Source organism: Mixophyes fleayi, chromosome 9, assembly GCF_038048845.1.
Source record: "Mixophyes fleayi isolate aMixFle1 chromosome 9, aMixFle1.hap1, whole genome shotgun sequence".
Lineage (NCBI taxonomy): Eukaryota > Metazoa > Chordata > Amphibia > Anura > Limnodynastidae > Mixophyes > Mixophyes fleayi.
In genome coordinates this window covers 118,304,688-118,327,814 of record NC_134410.1, presented here as the reverse complement: position 1 = coordinate 118,327,814, position 23,127 = coordinate 118,304,688, and the positions used below count along the sequence as shown (strand labels likewise).

Below are 23,127 nucleotides of genomic sequence, written 5' to 3'. Positions count from 1 at the left end.
CGCCACTTCCCTCTCCCGCGATGCCTCTCTAGTCCTAATTGTCAAATGTATTAATTCAGCACTTACACCAGCACTGTAGCTGGTGCAAGTGATATGGCAGAAAATCACGTACCTGAGAGATGCCAAAGCTTGAATCGGACGCAGTGCGATTTTACACAAAATACGGCACGTATCACCATTTCCGTTCCTTAATGAATCAGGCCCCGTATGTCCTTGATAATCCCATATGTTTTCTCCAGTCATTAAATAAGTTATATAGTGATGAGGTTCTCTCCTATGTTTTTTTTTCTGCAGTTTCCCTATGACTATGCCCTTGATCAAACCAGCCCCGACCTCTAAGAAACAGAAAAAGGAATGTTACAATTTCTACAGAAACCTGTAACCCCTTCAGAACAGCTTCCAGAACAAGTGTAATATCTCTATATCTGACTAGTGGTCCCAGAGCGAGTGTGTCGGTCACTCCAGCACGGCTGCTTGGTGGCTAAGTGGTTAGCACTTCTGCCTCACAACGGTGGGGTCTCGAGTTCAATTCCCGACCATGGCCTTATCTGTGTGGAGTTTGTATGTTCTCCCCGTGTATGCGTAGGTTTCCTCCGGGTGCTCCGGTTTCCTCCCACACTCCGAAAAACATACTAGTAGGTAAATTGGCTGCTATTAAAATTGACCCTAGTCTCTGTGTGTGTGTTAGGGAATTTAGACTGTAAGCTCCAATGGGGCAGGGACTGATGTGAGTGAGTTCTCTGTACAGCGCTGCGAAATCAGTGGCGCTATATAAATAAATGGTGATGATGATGTACAAGGACTGGAACATGCGCAGCAATCTGCTTGGTTTTACACACTATGCTGGATGCAGAAAGACAACAGTCACAAATACATTATGGTTAAGGCTGTGGCATTATACGTGGTGCCTATAGTCGTTCTAGCTGCACAGGAACTAGTGGTTTCCACTTAAACAGGCCAGTAAGGAAAAGAGAAGTTGCACAAAGAGGAATTTCTAAGCTTGACAAATGGTTCTCGTTCTATACTGTACTTGTAACAGTGACCCCGGCACGCTTTATAGAGTAGAAACCACAGCACTGAATAAAGTCCACAGATAAGACAGTAAGGATTGTAGCAGTACAATATATATAAACACTGTAAGTAACCAATTAGCCATATACTACAAAACACTCCAATGATACTTCCCCTTTGTCACGGAATTATAACTATCTTGTGCTGGATTATACATTATAATAGTCTGGAAAGTGACTGGCCACACAGTCAAAAGTAAAAGAAGAGTGGACTGTAAATTGTTAATTTGTATTCTACTTGTTTAGATGGTTATGCTTGGATACTCAGATGGTATTTCACTACGACATTAAAACTGTCTATGGTTGACACTGGCAACTAGCAGCTCGTCAGCCGTTGTGGAACTACAAGTCCCAGCATGACCCCGCTTCCAGAGCATCTGGGGGAGACGCAGCTTGCCTAATGCTGGTGAACGATAATGGATACAAGTGTTATGAATATGAGTCAGAGCGAGACTCACCAAGCAGAGGATTTATTCTCCATTCTAGAAAGTTACAAAAAACAACGTGCAAAGATGTATAACGTTGTTCCCCATCATCTCACCTTGTTCACCTCTTCCAACCTCGTCTCCTGTTGAGCTTTCAGGATGCCAAAAGCTTTTCCTCCTAGATAATCATTGACAAAACAGATAAAATATAATTACTTGTCATCAAGAAAATATGACTTTTTATTCTAGTAGTTAAAAGGCTTTAGTTGGGTGTAAGAGAGAACATATAGTAATTGATAATAAATAGGTCTGACAGACTGTGATTTTTCTGCAGTGTAATTCTCACCTGCTGAAATCCATCTGTTCTTTGTACTTTGACTAGTTAGGAAGTAATAGGACAGTCTAGAAAGTTGCTTTTACCTTGAGTTCTGTTGTTGGATGTCATGGTGAGTTCTGTGTCTGATTATACTGCCTTCAAGAGATTAGCTTGTGAGCTGCTAGATGCAGATTCTTGTTTCAATCTCCTGGCTCTATAGCAGATGGCTACGGGAAGCGCCTGACATTGGTTGTTTTAAGCAGCCCACAGACGCAAGCTCAACCCTTTTGCTATCTTAATTATAGCATTGTTCCCTTGGCATTAACACAGCTCCCCCTGCTGGCAAAATTAAGAAATGCAACTGACTGGGCAAGGCATTCCATTGACTGATACAACAAATGATATTTCTAGCGTAGCGTGATATATAAGATCTATAAACTTCACAGTCAGTGACATAAAGAAAAACCTGCAGATCCACCACCGTTTTTGTTCCACAGATAAAGCATGATAAAAATGAGTTTAGCAAAAAGCAAATTTGCAAGGTGCAGAACTTTAGAGAATATATCAATAGGACGCTAAGATGACTCAGTGGGTGAGGGGGTTTTATATATATTACAATGAGCATGGGTATATGTTCTTGTCGTTTATTGTAATAGTTTGAGTATGAAGCTTGTTGTATGTATTAATATGTAGAATGGATATTAAAGACATTTGATTGTTTTAGTGCATCATAAGCATGAACCCTACAATATAGCAAGGGCGCTGGGGGAGCGCACCTGCTATAGACCTGCCAAACGCGCTCTGTCCTTGGTGCCGTCACTTCTTGGGGCCCTTGCCTAGGATGTGCTCACAGCTTTGGCTAAAGCCGTTCTGCATGGGCGACCTAGGAGTGTGAGGGTATGGACCAATAGGAAGCTATTTATAGGCTCAGTCACTACCCCTGCCCAGTAACCGTTTCAGATGAGGCCATAGATGGGACCAAAGGCAGGACCATACCTCTCTTGGTCCCTTTGGTCCTGCCACCCCTATCAAAGCCCCATTTGAAGACATTTCCTAATATATCAACCGCAGATCAATAAGTAGTATCCTAAAACAGATTGAGTGCCCAATAATTGCAGTGAAATGAAAGAAAAGTTCATTTTGACTTAAGGGAGGGACCTGAGCGCCAACAGCATGGTCATCTCTGAAAGCCACAGAGATATCCATCCCACAAAGGTATAAAGCAAAATTTTAAATTATTATTTAAAGTAGGAGATACAGGTATGATGGGGGAGTGGGATGCAGTGAGAGTTACTTTCTTTTACATTGGTGAGGGGTCAGCCTTTGTAGGGTTAGAAACATAAGAGGCCGCTCCTGATTGGCTGCCCGACTATTGGCTAGCTTTAATACAGAGGCACCAAGAAGGGGACTGCCACCAGCCCTGGGATCCATTCCAAACTAGGATACTATATGCATGGTGTCTGTAAGTGTGTGTTTTCTCTCCATGGTCCACAGACATACTGGTAGGTTAACTAGCAGTGGTGTGGCTGTGAGACCCAGTGGTAGGGAAATTAAATGATAAACTCCAATGATGCAGGGGGTGATGTGTCTAAATAAAGTTACCAGATTTAAAGCACTGAATAATATGCTGCCTTTATATAAATAAAGGATAATCGTAGCCTTTGAGTGGAAGTTAGCCAAGCTGTTGCTGATTATCCAATAGGCTGACTAGTCTGCAGCCTAGGGCTCAAGGCTTTTGGGGACGCCACAGAATATTGACATGGAGAGGTATAAACTGAAATTCATAAACTATAATGGAATAGTAGTTCTCTAAAATAAAAATAAAACATGAAACATGAAAAAAAATAATGTAGTAAGATTCTAATCTTGATGTATTCCCATGGTAACGGCTGAAGACAATGAGCTATCCTGGAGCAGGCGCTTGAGGTTCAGTGAGTAGAGACGAGGATGGCAACATGTGCGGTGGAGCTGAATTTAGAAAATAAGGGGATATAAACATTGGGGGGGGGGGTGAAGGAAGGCGGATTTTAAATTAAGGACAAGTTTGTTTTCACCTACTGAACATGAGCCTGGCGTGGAAGGTGAGGTGGCGCTACAGTTGTACTAGCCTAGGGCGGCCTGAACCCTTAATCGGGCCGTGTAGCCAAGGCAAGCTGAGGATCTCGAAAAAAGTCTTTGATAAATACAGCTTCCCCCACCAGAGACTTCAATACTAGTCTGTGCTTGAGAACGAGTATCTGAAAACAACATCCATGGGGTGCCTATCCTGCTGAATCAGCCCCCAGTTTATAACTGCATTGTCAATGTTCTGTGTTTAGCAGAATGTCCATGAACAACTGCTTAACAGTGTGTCCTGGAGTTCTCTAATCTACATTCTGTTGCTGCAGTCCATGAATCAGGTGTGACTCACAGATCCATCACTGACTCCTAACAGCTGACTTCTCATCTGTGCTGAAGATGACAATGAGCGGTGAGGTGTCCTGACGGCATGTTTAATCTGACGAATTTAGGATTAGTGAGCAGCTGTTTCTGTATATTTTAATGCAAGACCGAGGTCACATTTAGAGAATGGATTACAGGACACAGATTGTTGTTTGCAAGAGGTGCTTTAATTGAAGATGCTTTAGAGATTGTGTAGCGTATATATCCCAGGTCACCATACAGAGGGGAAGGATTAAGGCATCCGTCCAATAACAGCATAACCTCTAATTTTCAAGTAAATATAATTTGTGTATACAGGACTGACAGGCAGGAGGAGAGGGTGTAGGAGATTTTGGGAGAGAGGATGCACAGAGGTGACCACGGCATAGAGATATGTTAAGGGGCAGGGAGAAGATAGGTGGTTTTGTAGAGAGGTCAGATAGTGGCACACAGATGTGAGGATCAGGTAAGAGATTGTTACAGGTGTGTGGTAATAGGTGTATAAACCTTATGAAAGAGACGTATAGAAGGTGTGTTGCCTAGATGCGGATCTGAACACTTCTTGCCAACTCTGCACAAAAAAATGGCAAAATCTATAGCCAATATCGGCTAACAACCAGGCAGTGACAGAACTACCATTGGTGCGGCAGGTGCTGGTCATGGGACCTGTTGCATGACAGATGCAGAGGGTTGGGGGCCCCAGTTCCCTCCCCCTAGCCTCCCTGCTGCGGTGCCCCCAGCTGACTAGTTCTGTCTCTGCAGCCAGCTACCAATTCACCTGGTACTCCGGCCCAGATATGTTGGTTATAGCTGGTAACACTTGTTTAAAATGCCTGTTGAAATGTTATTACAGATAGGTGTCTCTTTCTTTGATTAAATGTATTGTTTTAAGACCAGGCCTACCAACATCACTTTTCACTGGGTCCTAATCTCAGGATAATGTATATGTCAGGCGGCGATCTGCACTGTCTCTAGGTGGGAGAGGCGGTCACCTGTCTCTGCCAATCGGATGCTTCCTCCCACTTCTGGGTTGCCCCGCGCATGCGCGGTCCCTGTCGCATCCCGTTGCTAGGCAATAGGACGTCTGCTTTTCCGCTCGGTCAGGATTTTGTTTTGTACCTTGCCTCTTGCCCCAGTTTCCTGACATTTGGCCTGCCTCTGACTATTCTCAGGATTTCCCTTTGGTACCTTGCAGCCCGTTGGTTCTGACCCAGTTTGATTGACTACGTTATTGTTGACTCTATTGCTATGCTGGCTGCCGACTTGGAGAACCACAACCTGCACACCCTCTTGCAGCGAAGCCCAAACTTGCAGGGGTAGCTGGTGAATACTGGGCATGCGTTAGACTCCGCGCCTCCTTGTTCAGCTGCGCTAATACCAGCTAGTAATCCGAACGTGACAGTATAACCCAGTGCTAATATCTATGGTTACACATTACCTTGAGGAGTCGGCTAAAGCACCCAATAAAATGTGGTGTTTGTGGGCCTGACCATTACAACTCTTTCATCCGGCACAATTGAAACCAATGCTGTTTGGAAACGTGTTGCTGTATGTATTTTATCTATTTTTATCTCATTTATGGTCTGATTTAAGGCTCTATTTATGGGCCCATGGCATATGTACAGACCAGGGCCCCAGATCTTCACATGTAGGGCCATGGCATATATACAGACCTGGGCCCCAGATCTTCACATGTAGGGCCCATGGCATATGTACAAACCAGGGCCCCAGATCTTCACATGTAGGGCCCATGGCATATGTACAGACCAGGGCCCCAGATCATCACATGTAGGGCCCATGGCATATGTACAGACCAGGGCTGCACTGTGAAATCAGACTGCACATGGTGGCATACCTCCCAACATGGCTGTCCCTGGCAGCGAGGCAGGAGGCGTGGCCACATCATGATGGGGGTGTGGCCACAGCAGATACCTGAAAATAAAAGTAGGGAAATATTTAAATATATATTTTGAATGTCAGAAAGCACTCTTTAAATGACCACTAAACCAAATCATTTTACACTCACAAGTGTGTGTGTGTGTGTGTGTGTGTGTGTGTGTGTGTGTATGTGTGTATATATAGTATATATATATATATATATATATATATATATATATATATAAATATAATTTTTTTTTTTATTTTTTTTTAAATAGGATTTAAGAGCTGTGATCCACAAAGCAGGGATAGGGGCGTCTGTCCCCCAGCTGAATCCATAGTGGGCTACCTTGGCCTGGGTCACTGGGCCACCCAGGGCCGTCTTTCCCATTGGGCACGCTGGGCAGGTGCCCGGGGGCCCTGCAGCCCAGGGGGGCCCTCCGGAGGCAGAAAAAAAAAAACCTGCAAAAAAAGAAGAAAATACTTACCGTGCTGTCAGCTGGCGATCCGGCTCCCTCACTGGTCTCCTCCTCCGTCGCGCTGGCAGTGCATGTCGAGCGTGACGTCATCACGCCCACCCGACATCCATTGCGGAGCGTGACGGAGGAGGAGACCAGGGAGGGAGCCGGACGCCAGCTGACAGCACGGTAAGTATTTTCTTCTTTTTTTGCAGGTTTTTTTTTTTTTCTGCCTCCGGAGGGCCCCCCCTTTTTTTTTTTTTGTATATATAGGGGCCCCGGAGCACTGCTGTGCCCGGGGGCCCAAGAGGTTCTTAAGAGGGCCCTGGGGCCACCTGCATTTTTGTTTTCCTTTAAAACCTGTCTAATAGGCTGCTGAGTCAAGTCTTTCCCCCTGGGCTAAAATATGCCAGCCCTCCCCTGCCATAAAGTATTTGATTCTGAAAACCTCTTTCTTTTCTGCCACAAGAGATGGCAGAAAATAAGTGTTACTGTATACTTTAAATTAATGAGAGCTTCTTTTAGTTTTACCTTCCAGATGTGCATCAAAGGGGCTGTAGACGATTTCTCACTTCTCCAGCTTACTGAAGCTCCCTCTTATGATCAGGCCGTGGCTGCTATCCTGGTAACCAAAAGGAAGCCCATGATTGGTTAGCAGTGTAGTCTGCTTCCTATGCTGCTGTTTCCATGACAGCAGCCGAAGATTGATTAGTAGAGAGAGCTTCAGTAAGCCGGAAGAGGTGAGAAAGGTTCTGGTTCATGTGGGCCCAAACATGTCTAGTTACGCCTCTGCAGCCAAACCTACAGCCCAGCCAACTCCAATGTAACCAAGTGTAAAGGGGGAGAAGAGCTAGTCTAACATGTAGCCAGTTAGAACATCTAAATAATAGCAACATAGAGCACCCTCAAAGTGTTTTGGGTAGAGGGGAGGTGGTTAGGGATGGCCAAGCACTTCAGAAGGAATGAATGTGATATAACCACACATTATGCAGACACGTCACCAGTGGTCCTCTTTAGAGATGCGTACACAAACGAGATGTGAGTCTAGGAGTGCAGGGAGATAGGTTGTGTCCACTCTACATGGACCCACACAGACAAAAAATGTCTTGGCCCTTGGCTGCCACAGGGTGATAGCATGTACCAATAAGGAGGCACAAGACGGGAGCTTGCAGTTTCCTATTCATGTACATCGTCATTAAACCCAGGTAGCACGTGGCACCCACGGAGATCCTCAGTGAAAATCTTTGACAAGGGTGCCACCACAAGCCACTTGCCCGGGACAGGCCACAAATCACAATATGACTCTGATTTGATCTATAGGTGATTATCATTGACCAATGTGTCCCAATGTCAATAATTTAAATGTTGGGGGGGGGGGGGGGGGCATATAGATTTGTTACAAGATATATTTACAGACTGGATCTGTTTAGGCTCATTTTCAATGTTATTTGGGTAAGGGGGAGTTGAAAAAAGAAGGTTTCCTTTAAAAGACTAGTCATATAGTCCCCTTTTACTGCTCAGAACACAGATTGAGGAGGGAACAGGAAGAGGGATAAGGCAGACCGCCAAAAAACATGAGGCTATCACTCAAGGGGGCTGGATGTTTCGAGTTCACCTCCACCCAACAGATGTTCAAATGCCACTTCTAGGACCCAAAACCGTTGTGCAGCGCAAGCTGACACTTCCTCTGTGCCTGTAAACAGCCAGGCAGCCTGCAGCTATTCATTCGTTCTCTCTTACATTGCCTCTGCAGACTCTTCTCCGGCACACACAAAATATATGACCTCAAATTGGGAGTTAACCCGAAACGCAAAAGGAGAAGTTCTAAGAGCAGAATAAGAAAAATCCAACGAGCTGGGAAGCAGGTTCACACCGTGGCTGTAAATATTACAAATGCTATGTGTGAAGCGCAAGGAAATAGAGGGGCGAATGGCAGAGAACATTATTTTAAAATATTTAACAAGAGCCAAAGTGCCAAATACTGATCCTGTTGTAAATTGCACCATTAAATAGATCAACTTGCCGCATGGTCTACAAAATACACTTTCGATAATAACTTCATCCTCCCGTAGGACAGCAGGTACTTCGACGTCATCTATCTTGTGTGCACCACCCTCTATAAAAGCTTTCACTTAATTTTTCTATAAAAGTTTAGAAACATATGGGTATAACAAATATTCAGGCTGGGAAAATGTATTATTTGCATTCTTTATTATTAAGTCAGAGCTGCCACATTGAGGAATCATCTATAGACACTAATGGAACAGGGTCCTCAGTGGTGGCAAACAGACTCGTTTGCAAAGCATTCTGGGTAAGTGCCAGACAACAACTTGGTTGTGCATGGGTGCGCCAAGGTGTTCACCCAACGCAACCCGACTCTTTCAGGAGATGCCTACACAAAATAGAACTAAGTCTAGGTGTTCAGGGAATTTGTTTGTGGGGGCCCCTGTTGTGTGGACACAACTTAAGAATGGCCTGATCCTCCCGCTACAAAACATTGGCCAAAAAAGCCAGGGAATGGTGTGACGGCGTGTAACGATAAGAAGGCTCATGCAGGGAGCTTGTTGCTTATTGCTATTGGTGCTCTTTGGTACTAGTCCCAAGCTGCCCTCATCACCCATGGACAAGCTGTGGCAATGGGCCACAAACCTTAATCTGGTCCTGATTGGATCTCTAGGTACCGGAGTGAAGGAAGGACAATATAGGTCTGCCTCACTCAGCCAATCCCTGGGCTGTATTTACCATATAGGATACCTAAGCACATGCGTAAGACAGCACGGGGAGCAGATGGTTTTATATTCATTTTAGTTATTGTATTATTTTATTTATTTTGTATCTGATTATTTTATAGCATCAAACAAATGAGTTTTGTTTCTGCTCCACTTATGTATTTGATACATTCTCCACTTGGGCTACATTGTATCATAGTAAAGATAGCAGGGCATGACTTGTGCTTAATATCTGGAGGTTAGGCATCTAAAGTATCCCTTCTGGTATTTGGGACGCTTCTATTGATAGAACCTAGTTCTAGTTGCAGGGCTGGTTAACATTATTTGTGGGTTTAAGGGATAGGCACACTGGGTTTCATCATAATAATGTTATTCAGCCTTAGTCGAATAGGTAGCACGGTGGCTCAGTGGTTAGCACTTCTGCCTCACAGCACTGGGATCATGAGTTCAATTCCCGACCATGGTCTTATCTGTGTGGAGTTTGTATGTTCTCCCCGTGTTTGCGTGGGTTTCCTCCCACACTCCAAAAACATACTGGTAGGTTAATTGGCTGCTATCAAAATTGACCTTAGTCTCTCTCTCTCTCTCTGTCTGTGTGTGTGTGTTAGGGAATTTAGACTGTAAGCTCCAATGGGGCAGGGACTGATGTGAGCGAGTTCTCTGTACAGCGCTGCGGAATTAGTGGCGCTATATAAATAGTGATGATGATGGTTTTAGTTTGTCATTTGGCTTTTCAATATCAGCCTCACTGTCACCTGTTCAGTCAGAGACAATAGAAGGGAAGAGCATCACTACACTGCTAATACGAAACTAACCAACTTTCGTCAACAAGATATCCCATTACACATAGGAAAGTTATATATATTAGTTGTGGCTAGAACTCTGGTGAGCCATATTTAAACATAGAATGTGGGATGGGTTTTCATAAAATATGACAGCATGCAGTGAGCCACTTCTCTATTATTTTTTTTCTACAACAGATCAATTGAGATATATAAAGAAAGTTATACTGGTGCACGTCACACTCTAATACATTATGTAAAAATTGTGTTTTTTTTTAACTTTTACACGTGTACTATTTTATAAAAAAACAAAACACAAAACGTACAAATAAAAATGAATAAAGGTTATGTAGGTCCAAGATTTAAATGTTTTGCAAGTAAACAAATGCGTATCTGACAAATGAAATGAATAAAGAGTGTCTACTGCATGCAGTATACTGCTAATCTGTACGACGACATCCCAGGAACGCAGAGCTGGGCTCTCTGGCTACTAAATAGATTTAGGATTTAGTGTCAGCTCTCATGAGATGTTGTACTGCTGATATAGACACCTCTCTGATAGGAGGTGGGGGCGAGGGGGGGTTTCGCCACCTGTTCTACAGTCTGCGAGCCACATCCATTGTCTCATGTGTCAGCGAGATTTGCTAAAATGCAGAGCTTACAGGAGACTTCTAACACTGTATCTTCCATGGGACCTGGATGATGAGAATGGCTGCGTAAAGTATTTTTAATTAATTTCTTTTATTTTAATTGAAGGGGTCCCTCAGCAGGGACCCCCTATCTAAGGACCAGTTAGGATCCCCCTGTTAAAATCAGGACTCCACAAACAAAGGCCCAGTTTGCAGAACATTCCATAGTGTAGCATAATGTTTGCACTGTCGATCTACTACTGTGTCTTTGCTAACACCACTTTCCTAAATCTCTAGGGGGTAAATGTATCAAACGGGGGTTTTGTTAAGTCGCTGATTTGAGCATTTTTACAGGCGGGTTTTAAACCACCCAATGTATTAAAGGCAAAGCCGCTGATATACTGCCCGAAAACTGCAGATTCATTCAGAAAACCGTTCAACATCACCGTCCCGATTTTTAACCTTCATTACATACAAACCACCAAAAAAACAGCCAAAACAAATAAGGCATCCATTTACAACAAAAGAGGAAGCACCATTTGACTTATGAATTACTGTGGCAAACATTATTTATTAAATTATGGGTAGAAAATTAATTTATGGGAAAAAAAATTATTGTTGATTTTTATATTATGGGAGCAATATGAATATATACTCATATTAAGGGGCAATAATATTTGATTGTCAACAGGGGCAATAATTGTTTACTATGGGGCAACATGTGCCAGCATGCATTTGTGCATATGTGCATGCTGGTACATGCCAATAATTATTGCCCCAGTTAGCAATCAAATATGATTCTATAATTATATATTCATATTGCCCCATAATATAAAGAAAAATAATATTGCCCCTTATTATAATGAACAATAAAAAGTACAGAGGAGGTTTATTATAAATTAATTTTGTCCGCATAATCATTAAATAATGATTGCAACAATAATTCATAAGCCAGTGGTGCCTCTTCTTATGTTAAGAACATGTTTGAGCTAACTAGCCTATCAGAAGCAGATATTAAAATAAGCTGTTTTTTCTCTGGCAGTTTTGACCAATGGTTTAGGTGTTTTTTAAAGGGCCGCACAATACGGCGGATTTAAAGTCAGCTCTGGAGGCATCCTATAGTAAATCTGGCAGTTTTGAGTAGGGATGTGCACCGGCCACTTTTGGTGTCTCGTGTTTTGTGTTTTGGATTCGGATTTGCTTGAGGTTTTGGGTCCGGATTTATTTTGAAAGAAACATAAAAAGTGCTAAAAAACAGTTTTGTGTTTTTTTTTTTTCACTCCTACGCTATTATTAACCTCAATAACAATCATTTCCACTAATTTCCAGTCTATTCTGAACACCTCACAATGTTGTTTTTAGGCCAAAAGGTTGCACCGAGGTAGCTTGAGCACATAATGCCAAAAAAAGAGGTACAAGATGGAATTGTTCTGGGCCCTCCCTCCCACCCCTCGAAGCGAGACTTGGACGACAGAGCCTCGTTTTCATTTTTTTGCCCGCCGGAAATATCCGAACAGTGCACGGATCCCGTTCGGATCCGCACTGTTCGGGTGGGCTCGGATTCCGCTAATATCAGCTCATCTCTAGTTTTGAGCACTAAATAGCCGGGAATTGACGGTGATGTATTTTAACTGCCACACATAGAGCCATTTGCTAAATTTACCCCTAGGTTTACAAGATTCTTAAACCCTCAAGGGGCATTTACCTAATAATAAGGCCTGCATCCTCTTTCAATTGTGATTTTGGTTGTCATGTAGATCAGCTGAAATCCTGGGGGGACTGTCAGAGAAGACAAGGCCACCCCCAACACTGAATCAATCCCCCGTTATCTTTGGCATTAATCTCCCAACATGAATACGTTTTCTTGCTGACAGTTTAAACCCGTTAATGTCAGAATAATGGCTCTGCGGTGAAGGCTACCTTGTCTCCTGTGTTCTGATCATTAACTACACCCTTGTCACTCATATTGTTTGCAAGGATCAATTACACTTACACCTTACTGAACATTTATATAGATATTTTTCATTTTAATTAGTACACTGGGACAGGACAATTTATATATAACAATGTGCAGATAAATCAGATTATCACAATTTTTTTTTTACAGAACAAAAAAAAAAAAAATATTGTTAGAATATGTCTTTCATAAAATATCTAACTTGGAATTTTTCCAGGAGCTGAATCCTTCTCCGGAGAATGTTTTCTCATTCCAGTCCCATGATTAAATGCCGAGGAATATTTTCTGGAATAGTCTGACTTTATTGATACCATATATGCATGCAGGTACATTTTTAGAAAATATATCACTGAAATTAGGGACACTGAGGTTTACTAGAGACCATTTTATCACTCGTAATATAGATTTTTCTTTTTTATGTGATTGACAAATGAAATCACCAACTAAATGCAAAAGTACCCCCATAAAAGTGTACGTTTTATAAAACTACAAGCCATAAATAATCTAGGAAGGGTTAGAATGACTTTCCTTCTCAGATACGCCAAGCAGTAAATTTTTCCTGGAAACGGTGTCTATATATTTCCCCCATAAATTATCAGCAGTTTTACTATTTAATGCACATTGCATCTTCCACAAGTCCATCTTGTGTTGAGGCTGATACTGCATATGTGTGGGATTATACTGTATGTCATACTTGCCAACTTTTCCTCGTTGGCTTCAGGGAGATCCCGGGGGAGGTGGGCCCCAACCCCCAAATGATTGTCACAATTTTGCCCAATTACAACAGGGGGCGGGGTCAAGATGATGTGATATTTGCATCATTATGCTCTGCCCCCACCACTTATCTATTTTGGAGGTGAGAACCGTGAGTTTGCCCTGCTCTCCCGGGAGTTCTCCCAGAAATGCTGGAGTCTTCCGGATATTCCGAGAGAGTAGGCAACTATGTGTTAAAGAAAAGCAGCTAATGAGTCTCTAGAGACTGAAGTGTCTTTTACATTTCTGTCTCCATTACTGAAGTCATGTTGTCTTACCTGTCAGTCTTTGATTAAATCTTGGTCTCCATGAAAATGGCTACCTCCATAGGCATCAATACATGGACATAGGACACAATTTCTGAACTGTGTCATCATGCCACAGATGGCGAAGCCAAACACGTCTTGTACTGGCTCAGCATCAGGGAGAATGCCAGACTCTTCAGGGAGTGAGGGAGATCACCCCTATTTCAGGGAGTCTCCCTGACATTCAGGGAGAATTGGCAAGTATGCTGTATGTTGAGTGATTATATATGTTGTGAACAGGGTAAATTTTAGCCGGTGGGGTTGGGGGGGACTAAGCTCATAGTGAATTTTTGGTGATGACCACAAATTCTTTGTGGCTGCCCTGCCTGCAAGTGCATCAGGATTAAGGAGAGGGGCATTGTGCAAGTCGGCCGGGGAGGGATCGGCAAAGATCTCTCGACAATGCAGAGATCTTTCTGCTGCTGACGCCATCTGAGAACAGGCGTAAGAAACACTGAAAAATATATATTTTTGGAGCTTGTTAAGTTGATGAGGATCACAGTCTGCGATATCTCCTCCGTTACACAGTAACTCAGGATAGCAAGTACTCAGGATACATAAATCGTGCAGAAACTGCCCTTTTCCGCATAATTTTAGGGCTCCAGAACCTTGATAAATAGACCCCTACAACATCTCACTTCCAAGTCCCCCAACTCACTTCCCCCTTCTCCCAATCTCCCCCTCCCCAAGCCCTCTTTATTTCATATTAAAGTACACTCCAGTCATTTACAACAGAACAGAAGAACCACAAAGTCAAGGTGTTAATAAACTTTGTTTATTGAAAGTTTGTTTAAACTTTATATGCACTTTCAAGGCAACATGTCGTAATAACTGTCACTTAGCAACACCAGCTTTCCAGCGTTTCAATATATTATCTCGTGTGATCCGCCTCTCCCCTAATTTCTTTGATAATTGTACAATAGTTAAAACCAAAAATAAACACAGATGCTGAAAAACCGAAATGCGTCCTATGCTACATCAGACCCAGTGCGTGCCCTTTTTTCCGTGTCTGAAAAACCAAAGCTTCGGATTTACTTGTAAAGTAAACCAGCAAATGTGGTTGCCATAGTGACCATTGATCATTACGTTGCTGCCAGCATTAAATGAAGCAGACACACTGGGGTAGATTTACTAAAACGTATAAAAGGGAAAAGTGGAGGTGTTGCCTATAGCAACCAATCAGATTCTAGCTGTCATTTCCATAGCGAATTCTCTAAAAAGGTAGCTAGAACCTGATTGGTTGCTGTGGGCAACACCTCCACTTTTCCTTTTTAGAAATTGTAGTATGTCTACCAAAGTGTGGATTTGCAGCCGCTTTGTCATGTGACCGGGCTGACACAGTGGCCTTGGGAATCTATGATCACCAAGTCTGCTTTATAGGCCTAAGACACTATGAGGGTTAATTATTAACATTGCTAAAAGCTAAAGATCTGCACTTAAACCATTGCAGCAAATCAGACCTTCACTTCATTGCCCAAATTGCACAAGACCCATAGACAAACATATGAAAGCTGCCATGATTTACATATGATGCTGGATACTCACTTGTTGTCTTAAGTACATCCCATGTCCCTACGTAACCTGCCTACCATGTGTGCAGTTGATGAGATCACGCATCCTCCTGGAGTATGTCTAGCATCCTAACACCATATCTATTTACTAAGAACAAGGACCCCGTGACACAATCAGCATATGGAGCCGTGAGATTCATTGTCAGTGTCAGTAGGCTCCAGCTGGGGTCCATATCTCTTACTGAAAACCATACCTTTTATTTATGGAATGCTTTAAAGCCGCAAGGCACGGTATGTGGCCTTCCAGATGAGGACCGGCGTCCGCCACCCCGTGGCTGTTCGTTTTTTTTTATGAATGCAAGTCAAAGCTTCACTTTGAGTAATGAGAGTCTCTGCTTTATCATCAGGCTGCAGTATTTTCATGGCTGCAGTTATCACTGCTCCAATTTATCTGTGTCTCTCTCTGAAGACTGACAATTGGAAGGATTTGCTCTATGACAGGACCTCTCTGGTGTTTTGTTTTTTTTAAGGTATCATATAATTATATGGTGTTTTCTGTCATAAATTTACTTTTTATGTGTTTCGCCATAGGTCAAAAGAACTTTATCACCTTGTTGAGTTCTGTCCATTTGTTGTTAAAGACAGACCAATGTATCCTTAAGTCGTACACACTTATAAGTCGCATGCACTTCTGATATCTGCAATGACTTACAGTCGGTGGTCTGTTATTCCTTATAATACAAGCAATTTCCTAATGAAGGCTGAAGTGATGATAACTCCTTTTATACATATAGGGTTTAATGTAGATAAAGGTGCTGTTTTCGTATGAACAAAGATAAACAGATTCCTCTGTCTTCCTCCTACAGCAGTGAAGGGCATCCTCATACACTTCGGGGGCCACATGGTGCAGCCCTCTAACCTTCAAGAGGGCCGCACATTACCCTTAATCTCAGTAATAAGTTAAAGCAACTCATTTAATCAGAGAGAGAGACACCAATCTGTAATAACATATCTGCAGGCATTCTAAACACGTTTTACAAGCTATAACAAACACATCTGACAATAAAACAGAAAGGAGCTGGCGGAAGCAGGTAGAGGCTAGCAGGGCCTTATGTGGCCCTAGGCCTCTCTGTTGCCCACCACTGTCATACGGGGTCTTTGCATACATGGGGAGCCAGCACCAACCCCATGTGTGATGATCGTTGGAAGGAGAGGCTGGCCAAAGTGGAGGAGGTAGAAAGAGGAGAAGGAGGGCAGGAAACATAAAAGTTAGAAACCGCAGGGGAAAGATGGGGAGGAGCAGGATGGGAGGAGGAGGACGGGAGGAGAGAGGAGGAGCAGGACGGGAGGAGAGGGGAGGAGCGGGATGGGAGGAGAGGGTTGGAGCAGGAAGGGAAGGGAGGAATAGGAAGGGACGGGAGGAGAGGAGAGTCGTAGGACGACAAGAGAGGGGAGGAGCAGGACAGGAAGAGAGGAGAGGAGCAGGACGGGAGGAGAGGGGAGGGGAGGAGCAGGATGGGAGGAGAGGGGAGGAGCAGGAAGGGAAGGTAGGAGAGTCGCAGGAAGGGAAGAGAGTGGAGGGGCAGGACAGGAGGAGAGGGGGGGAGCAGGACGGGAAGAGAGGGGAGGAGCAGGACAGGAAGAGAGGGGAGGAGCAGGACTGGAAGAGAGGGGAGGAGCAGGACGGGAAGAGAGGGGAGGAGCAGGATGGGAAGAGAGGGGAGGAGCAGGATGGGAAGAGAGGGGAGGAGCGGGAAGGGAGGAGAGGAGAGTCGCAGGAAGGGAAGAGAGGGGAGGGACAGGATGGGAGGAGAGGGGAGGAGCTGAGGGGAAGAGAAAGTGAGAAACAGACCAACAGAGTGAATCATTTGCCTATTCTGACTGGCTGTGCACCCTGCCTGTCAGCCGAAGTATCCTGCCTTAGACTGACAGCCAGGGACCTGGGAGCTGATCCCCACTGTAAGCAGTAGGACATTTAACATGGTTTACAAAAAAAACAACCCATGGGGCATTAATTTGGTGTATAACTAGAGGAGTATCAAGCTTCTACTTGAAGAGATTCTGTATCTCCTTAAATTAAGACACAGAAAAAAGAAAAGTAAAGCAAACCTGGCCCCCAGGGCGCAAGGTGGGCACCTATGTGAAGAGGGCATTGCGGGATCCCTTTGAGTGACACCCTGCGCCCATGATTTACCAATGGTTTATATTATGTATATTAAACAAAAAAATCTCTAAAAAAAACTGTTTTTGGAGCAATAACCCATGTATTCATGTACTCTCCTGTTGAAAATTTTCCTGACCATTGCATGCTGATTGCATATACAGTACTTTGTATTAAAAACTTAAAAATCTCCATCTACCGCAGTGGGCCATGGACTTGAAGCAGAGGGGATGCAAAACTGTGCACCCACCTGCAGGTGATCATTCTTCTCTGGCGATGGCATTCCGGAATAAACTCCGTCACTAATTGGCTTCATGTCTGCCAATCACCGTCGGAGCTTTATTGCATTGCATTACAATTAGTATAGGTAATGGAATGCACGGAGGAAGAAAGGGGTCTGGGATGTGGATGGAGGAAGATAATTGGGCAGTAGAATGCATGAAGTCATTTTTATAGTGCCCACTTTATTTAGGTTTGTGTAGAATGCATTTGTTAAAGGAACAAAATGAATGGAGGAGGAGAAGGATATCTGAATAAATCCCCCCCTCTTGGATGGAGTAACATGTTTCTGGTTAAATGTGTGTGTTTACATCTATAACTAGTAACTATTAGTATTTTAGTGCAGTGTGTGTATCTCTGTGTTAATGCAATTTGTGAATCTGTTTGTACGTGTGTGAGACAGGAAGTTACTCCTTTGCAGAGCAGGTGCTGTCTGGCTGGATGACACCTAGTACACCCCTCTGCTAATGTATCATTCCCCAAATATCTGTGACTCCTGATAAGTTCTAGTGTTCTTCCCTTCTATTTACATTCAGCATTGTCTCATCCGCTGCATTTCAGGTATAATAATACAGATTAAATAAGTATAATTTGCCCACAAACCTTCCTGAATGTTTGGCATGGAATGTATCTTAGTTGGTGGTAAGAAATAATATATCAAAATAATGAAAAAAAATAAGTTGTTGCTTATTAACATAAAAACCTGGATCCAGTGACATCAAAAGGCACTTAGTGGTGTCACTAATTCCTAGTGAATTAGTAGGCTGAATAGTTGTCAGTACACTTAACCGAGAGTTGAAGAAAAAAGTGAACACATTCGGAATGTGGTAGAAATACACAATTCTGACACATGCATATCCCTCCAGTGTGTTCCCTGATCATATATCCACATACATCTATTTCCCTGATGCTCGTAAAACAACTTTTACTGTCTGCTCTGTTCTGGATCGCCCATTATAAATCTTTCCCAGATATATGTGCTTAGATTAATATTTATTCCGCTCTCCACCCTCGCCTTGATTTCCTATTCTCTCCCTCTATCTCAGGCTCGGCGTAATAATTTAGTTGCTGACATACCCTTGTATAATATACCCTGCCCTTGGTGCTCTAAATTGATGTATGAAATGTATACAGTGTGTCAGCTGATTTTTATTCTCAGCACTGTCTGGGTTTGATAGAGAATTTGATGTTTCTGGTTATAAGAATTGTAGTCCAGAATCTGAGAACAATTGGCTTGCTGCTTCTGATTGGCTTATTGCAGATTGACCCCTCCCATTGGTAGTACTTCATTCATTGGTGTAGCTGCTGTGTTCTATGAACTTGCAGCTGTCTTCTTGCATTATTTAATTGATATTTCCATTGGGACAATGGCAGGAAAGAAGATTCCTATTTGATTTGTTAAGGGAAAAACAGGAGGTGATTTATTAACTGTGTCAACCTGACACATATGTTAGTGCTGTACATATGCATATTTTGACCGGATGGGCTAACTTCACCACCAGGTCTGTTGGGGGAAAAAGGATGATGGGATGTTCTTCCTGCAGAGTGTATCTTGGTTTCTTTCTCACCATCAGTAACCGTCTGTTACTGAACACTCCTACTGGTGTCACCTTGCCACCAGACGCTCAACGACTGCAAATGCCACCTGCGCAATAGTTATAGGAGAAACACGCTGCCACCACCAGACTCTTTCGCTGCACCTAGAGCCGCTTACTTCAGGAGTAGCTGATATAGCTGCTACCGCGGCTCTTGGCTGGTACCTCCTGACCACTTACTATGGATAAGGACTCCTGGCTAGCGAGCAGAGCGTTGACACAGAGACGCTGGTTTCAACACAGCATAGTCGGGGAGCAGATTAGAGTGTTAGCTCTTATCTGTTGGTAACTGGATAGAGCAGGCAATAGGCATCAGGTAGAGTCTTCAAGCAGTGATGTTTATTTGTTCAAGGGGTGCTTACGAGGACCATTATACACTAATTGGAGGTACTGGTGATCATCCAGAAGTACAGAGGGTATAATACATTACATGGTCAAACAGAGCTCTTTATATACTGTTTCTGACAGGGGGTAAACTAGCCCCATTTCCTAACTGGCACCACAAAGTCTGAGATATTACATTCAATGATTAGTATCGGCATGTAATATGTTCTCTAAACTTGGATTTAAATGCAATTTAGACTTAGCAAAATTTACATGAATCAGTGATTTCCTAAATTACTTGCTGTTAGGTTTCCTATCTCTCTAAGACACAGGATGAAAGTCTGAGGACCCCCTCCTGTACATCCAGGCTAAAAGATGTCTTGGTCACTCACAAATGAAAAAGATCTAATTAGCATGGGGTTTCCTTTCCTCCTTTCTTACAAAAGCACATTATATGTATTTGATTAGGGTAAAAGCACCTATTGTATTCATTCTTCAAAATGCGAAACCATTTTATAATAAAAATAGGCACCTGTGTCTTGTAGGTTTTATATACGCCATAAACATACTGAGCTTGGTATGTAAACATCCTGGAGAAAAGTCATGAGAGCTCACAATTTAATTGTTCTGTCACAGGCATATCAATGCACTAGCGTCGGTTTAGTCAGAAGACAGTTGATCTACCAGTATGTTTTTGGAGGAAACCCAAGAAAAAATAGGGGTGAACATAAAAACCGCACACTGAAAGCTCCCTAGACAGAATCGAGCCTAAACAGCAATGGTAACCACTGTGCACCCGAGCTACAATGACATAATTGCCAATAACTCTACAGGAGACTGAATCAGCAATTAACTTTCATGTGAGTGCTGTTTTAATCTTTTTATGACTGTAGGTAGTTTGCACCTACGTGACAGGGAATTGTTTTGTGCTTCTTCCCGGTTTTGGCTTCATTTGCAATAACTTTTTTATACTTCTAAGTCAAACTAAGTGAATTTTATATTGTGGTTTTTTTTTGTGTTTTTTTTCAGAAGAGATGTTCATTTTGGACTAAATATCTTTTAATTTGATGGGAATTTGTGACAAATTAAACTGCGCTAGAAGTGAAATCATAGCTGGTCATTATTAATGGGTAGTGAGGTACATTAGGATAAGCCATGTTATTTTATTTTTCAGGATCGTGTGGCCAGGGGGTAAAAACAGCACCTATGTTCAGGGCCCTGATTAGAATTTTTGGGGCCCTGTGGTAAAAAATATTAAAGGGCACAGCATTTTGGGGCAACACAGAAAGCAGCAGGGCTCTAGTGCAGAACAGATGGCAGCTAACCCGAGTTCTGGCAATTGAGGGGCCCTAATAGGCCCCATTGGCTGATGGGCCTTGTAGCAGCTATTTCCCCAGTAGTTATCATACTTGCCTACTCTCCCCTGTACGGGATGCTCCCTTATTTCAGAAGAGTAGGCACCCTCCCAGATCCTGGGTTGAGGCGGGGCTTTATGATGCTATTTGCCCAATCAGGCCCCAACCCCAGTTGTGCAATGCTGTGAATCACCACCGTGATGTCATCTTTTCGCCACGCCCCCTCCCACACTTACCACCTGACCTTTCCCGCGGGACCTCCCAGAGAGGAGGTTCTAAAAGTTCACAGGTATTTTTGGTAATTATGGTAGTTGGAACAGCACGGTGGCTCAGTGGTTAGCACTTCTGCCTCCCAGCACTGGGGTTATGAGTTCGATTCCCGACCATGGCCTTATTTTTGTATGTTCTCCCCGTGTTTGCGTGGGTTTCCTCCCACATTCAAAAAACATACTAGTAGGTTAATTGGTTGCTGACAAAATTAACCCTAATCTGTGTGTGTGTCTGTGTGTGTGTTAGGGAATTTAGACTGTAAGCTCCAATGGGGCAGGGACTGATGTGAGTGAGTTCTCTGTACAGCGCTGCAGACTTGGTGGCGCTATATAAATAGCTGAAGATGATAGTTATGCCTCTGTCACTGCACTGGAAGAGCGGAGAGCTGAATGTAGACCGCTGTCTGGAAATCTTGCAGTCAGTTTAGTTTTGTATATTTATTTTTCTGTGTTTGCTGCCGGGTGCTCTGGATTAACCAAACACCTGGTGTTAGTAAAAGGCTGGGAAAAGCTTCTGTATCCCAGAAAGTTCTCTTATATCTCTCACAAAGAGAGAGGATTTACTCTGCATTTTATGTTTTGTTTGTTAAAGGGCCACCCCGCCTTAACCTTTTCTCGTGTGCTGTGAATCTGTCAGCAACATTTATGATACAATAAATCTCGGGACTATTTAAGGAGCTAAACTGTGCATTAAAGTGTCTGTTAGCCTCTCTACTGGTCACTAAACTCCCTGAGAACCACCAAGTGGGGAGAATCTATCACATATTAGCTTCTTAATTTGGGGAATCAGGACACAGAAGACGGAGGTGTGGTCATGTATCTTAGGGGGGAGTCTAGCACATCCAACACTCTGGACTGTCCCCAGCCCCCCCCTTTAAAAGCACCCTTTCAGTGCCATGCACACCAATGATCGGAGTGTGCGGCCCCCGTTCACCGCTGCTCTGTTATGTGAAGCAAATACCCCCAGCTTACCATGCCAGGGGACTGAGCTATCCCAAACCGGCACTGTGCCGCCTAAATCAGAACAGTTGTGGGGTATTAGATGTAAAGTGTCAAAATCACAAAAAATACCCTTTTCATATTTCCCATATTTACTTTTACATGTGCAGCCCCAGATATTGTATGAGGAGACCGCATACAGGATATTATTAGAGGCAGTTTGTATGGATCCATAAAACTATTGTTGTGCACAGAGTGCCTGATTCATGACCCCCATGCATGTAACACATCTGTCTACCGTTCAGAGAAATCCCTGTGATGTCACAAGATGACATCACGGAAGCACTTTCGATAGTTAACATCCACAATTCACTTGGAACGTTGTTTCCCATAATCGTGGAGCTATAAACCAAACAACATGGTTCCTGGTCCCATGCACCAACCAGACTCCCCCCCCCCCCCCCCCCTCCCAGCTCTCATAGACAACGGGGTCCAGACCTTCAGGTGGTCATAGCGGTGCTTGACCTGCATTTCTAACCACATCAAGACCACAGGGTTTCAAGAGCAACCAAATTTCCTTTTTTTATCTCTTTGTCCACACAAGTGAATTTTATATTTATCTTTTTAGAACACAGGATGATGCAGGATGATGCAGTTGGATGAACAGAGGATGATGCAGTTCGCAAAATAGGCATAAATTACCTATTACTTTATACAAGGTTTGGCACCTTTATAAGGTGCATATTTTAGTTGTCGCTCACCCACGCACACTTTTAGTACACCACTACTGCACACAATTACAATGCATTGTGCGCACAAATTCTTAATCTGGGGGAAAGGTGCAAAGTGGGAATTAGGAAGACAAATACTGGGGGTAGACGTAATTTGGGTGGGTTTGGGGCAATCTTTATTCTGTGTCACATTCACACATTTTTGCAAGAATTCCCGATGCTCATACAAACCGCGCAAAT

General features: G+C 43.2%; 1 protein-coding gene across 1 annotated transcript in view; it reads right to left on the bottom strand.

Moving 5' to 3' along the window:
• The window catches only part of AIF1L (allograft inflammatory factor 1 like), a 61,594-nt gene extending 59,558 nt beyond the window's left edge, over positions 1 to 2,036 (bottom strand). The window contains exons 1-2 of the mRNA XM_075185260.1: positions 1,916 to 2,036; positions 1,612 to 1,673 (exon numbers count right to left, since the gene is read on the bottom strand). Of these exons, the coding sequence (XP_075041361.1) occupies positions 1,612 to 1,673; positions 1,916 to 1,940 (87 nt within the window). The 5' untranslated portion in view covers positions 1,941 to 2,036. The remainder of the gene's footprint in view (positions 1 to 1,611; positions 1,674 to 1,915) is intronic.
• Positions 2,037 to 23,127: the final 21,091 nt, after the last annotated feature.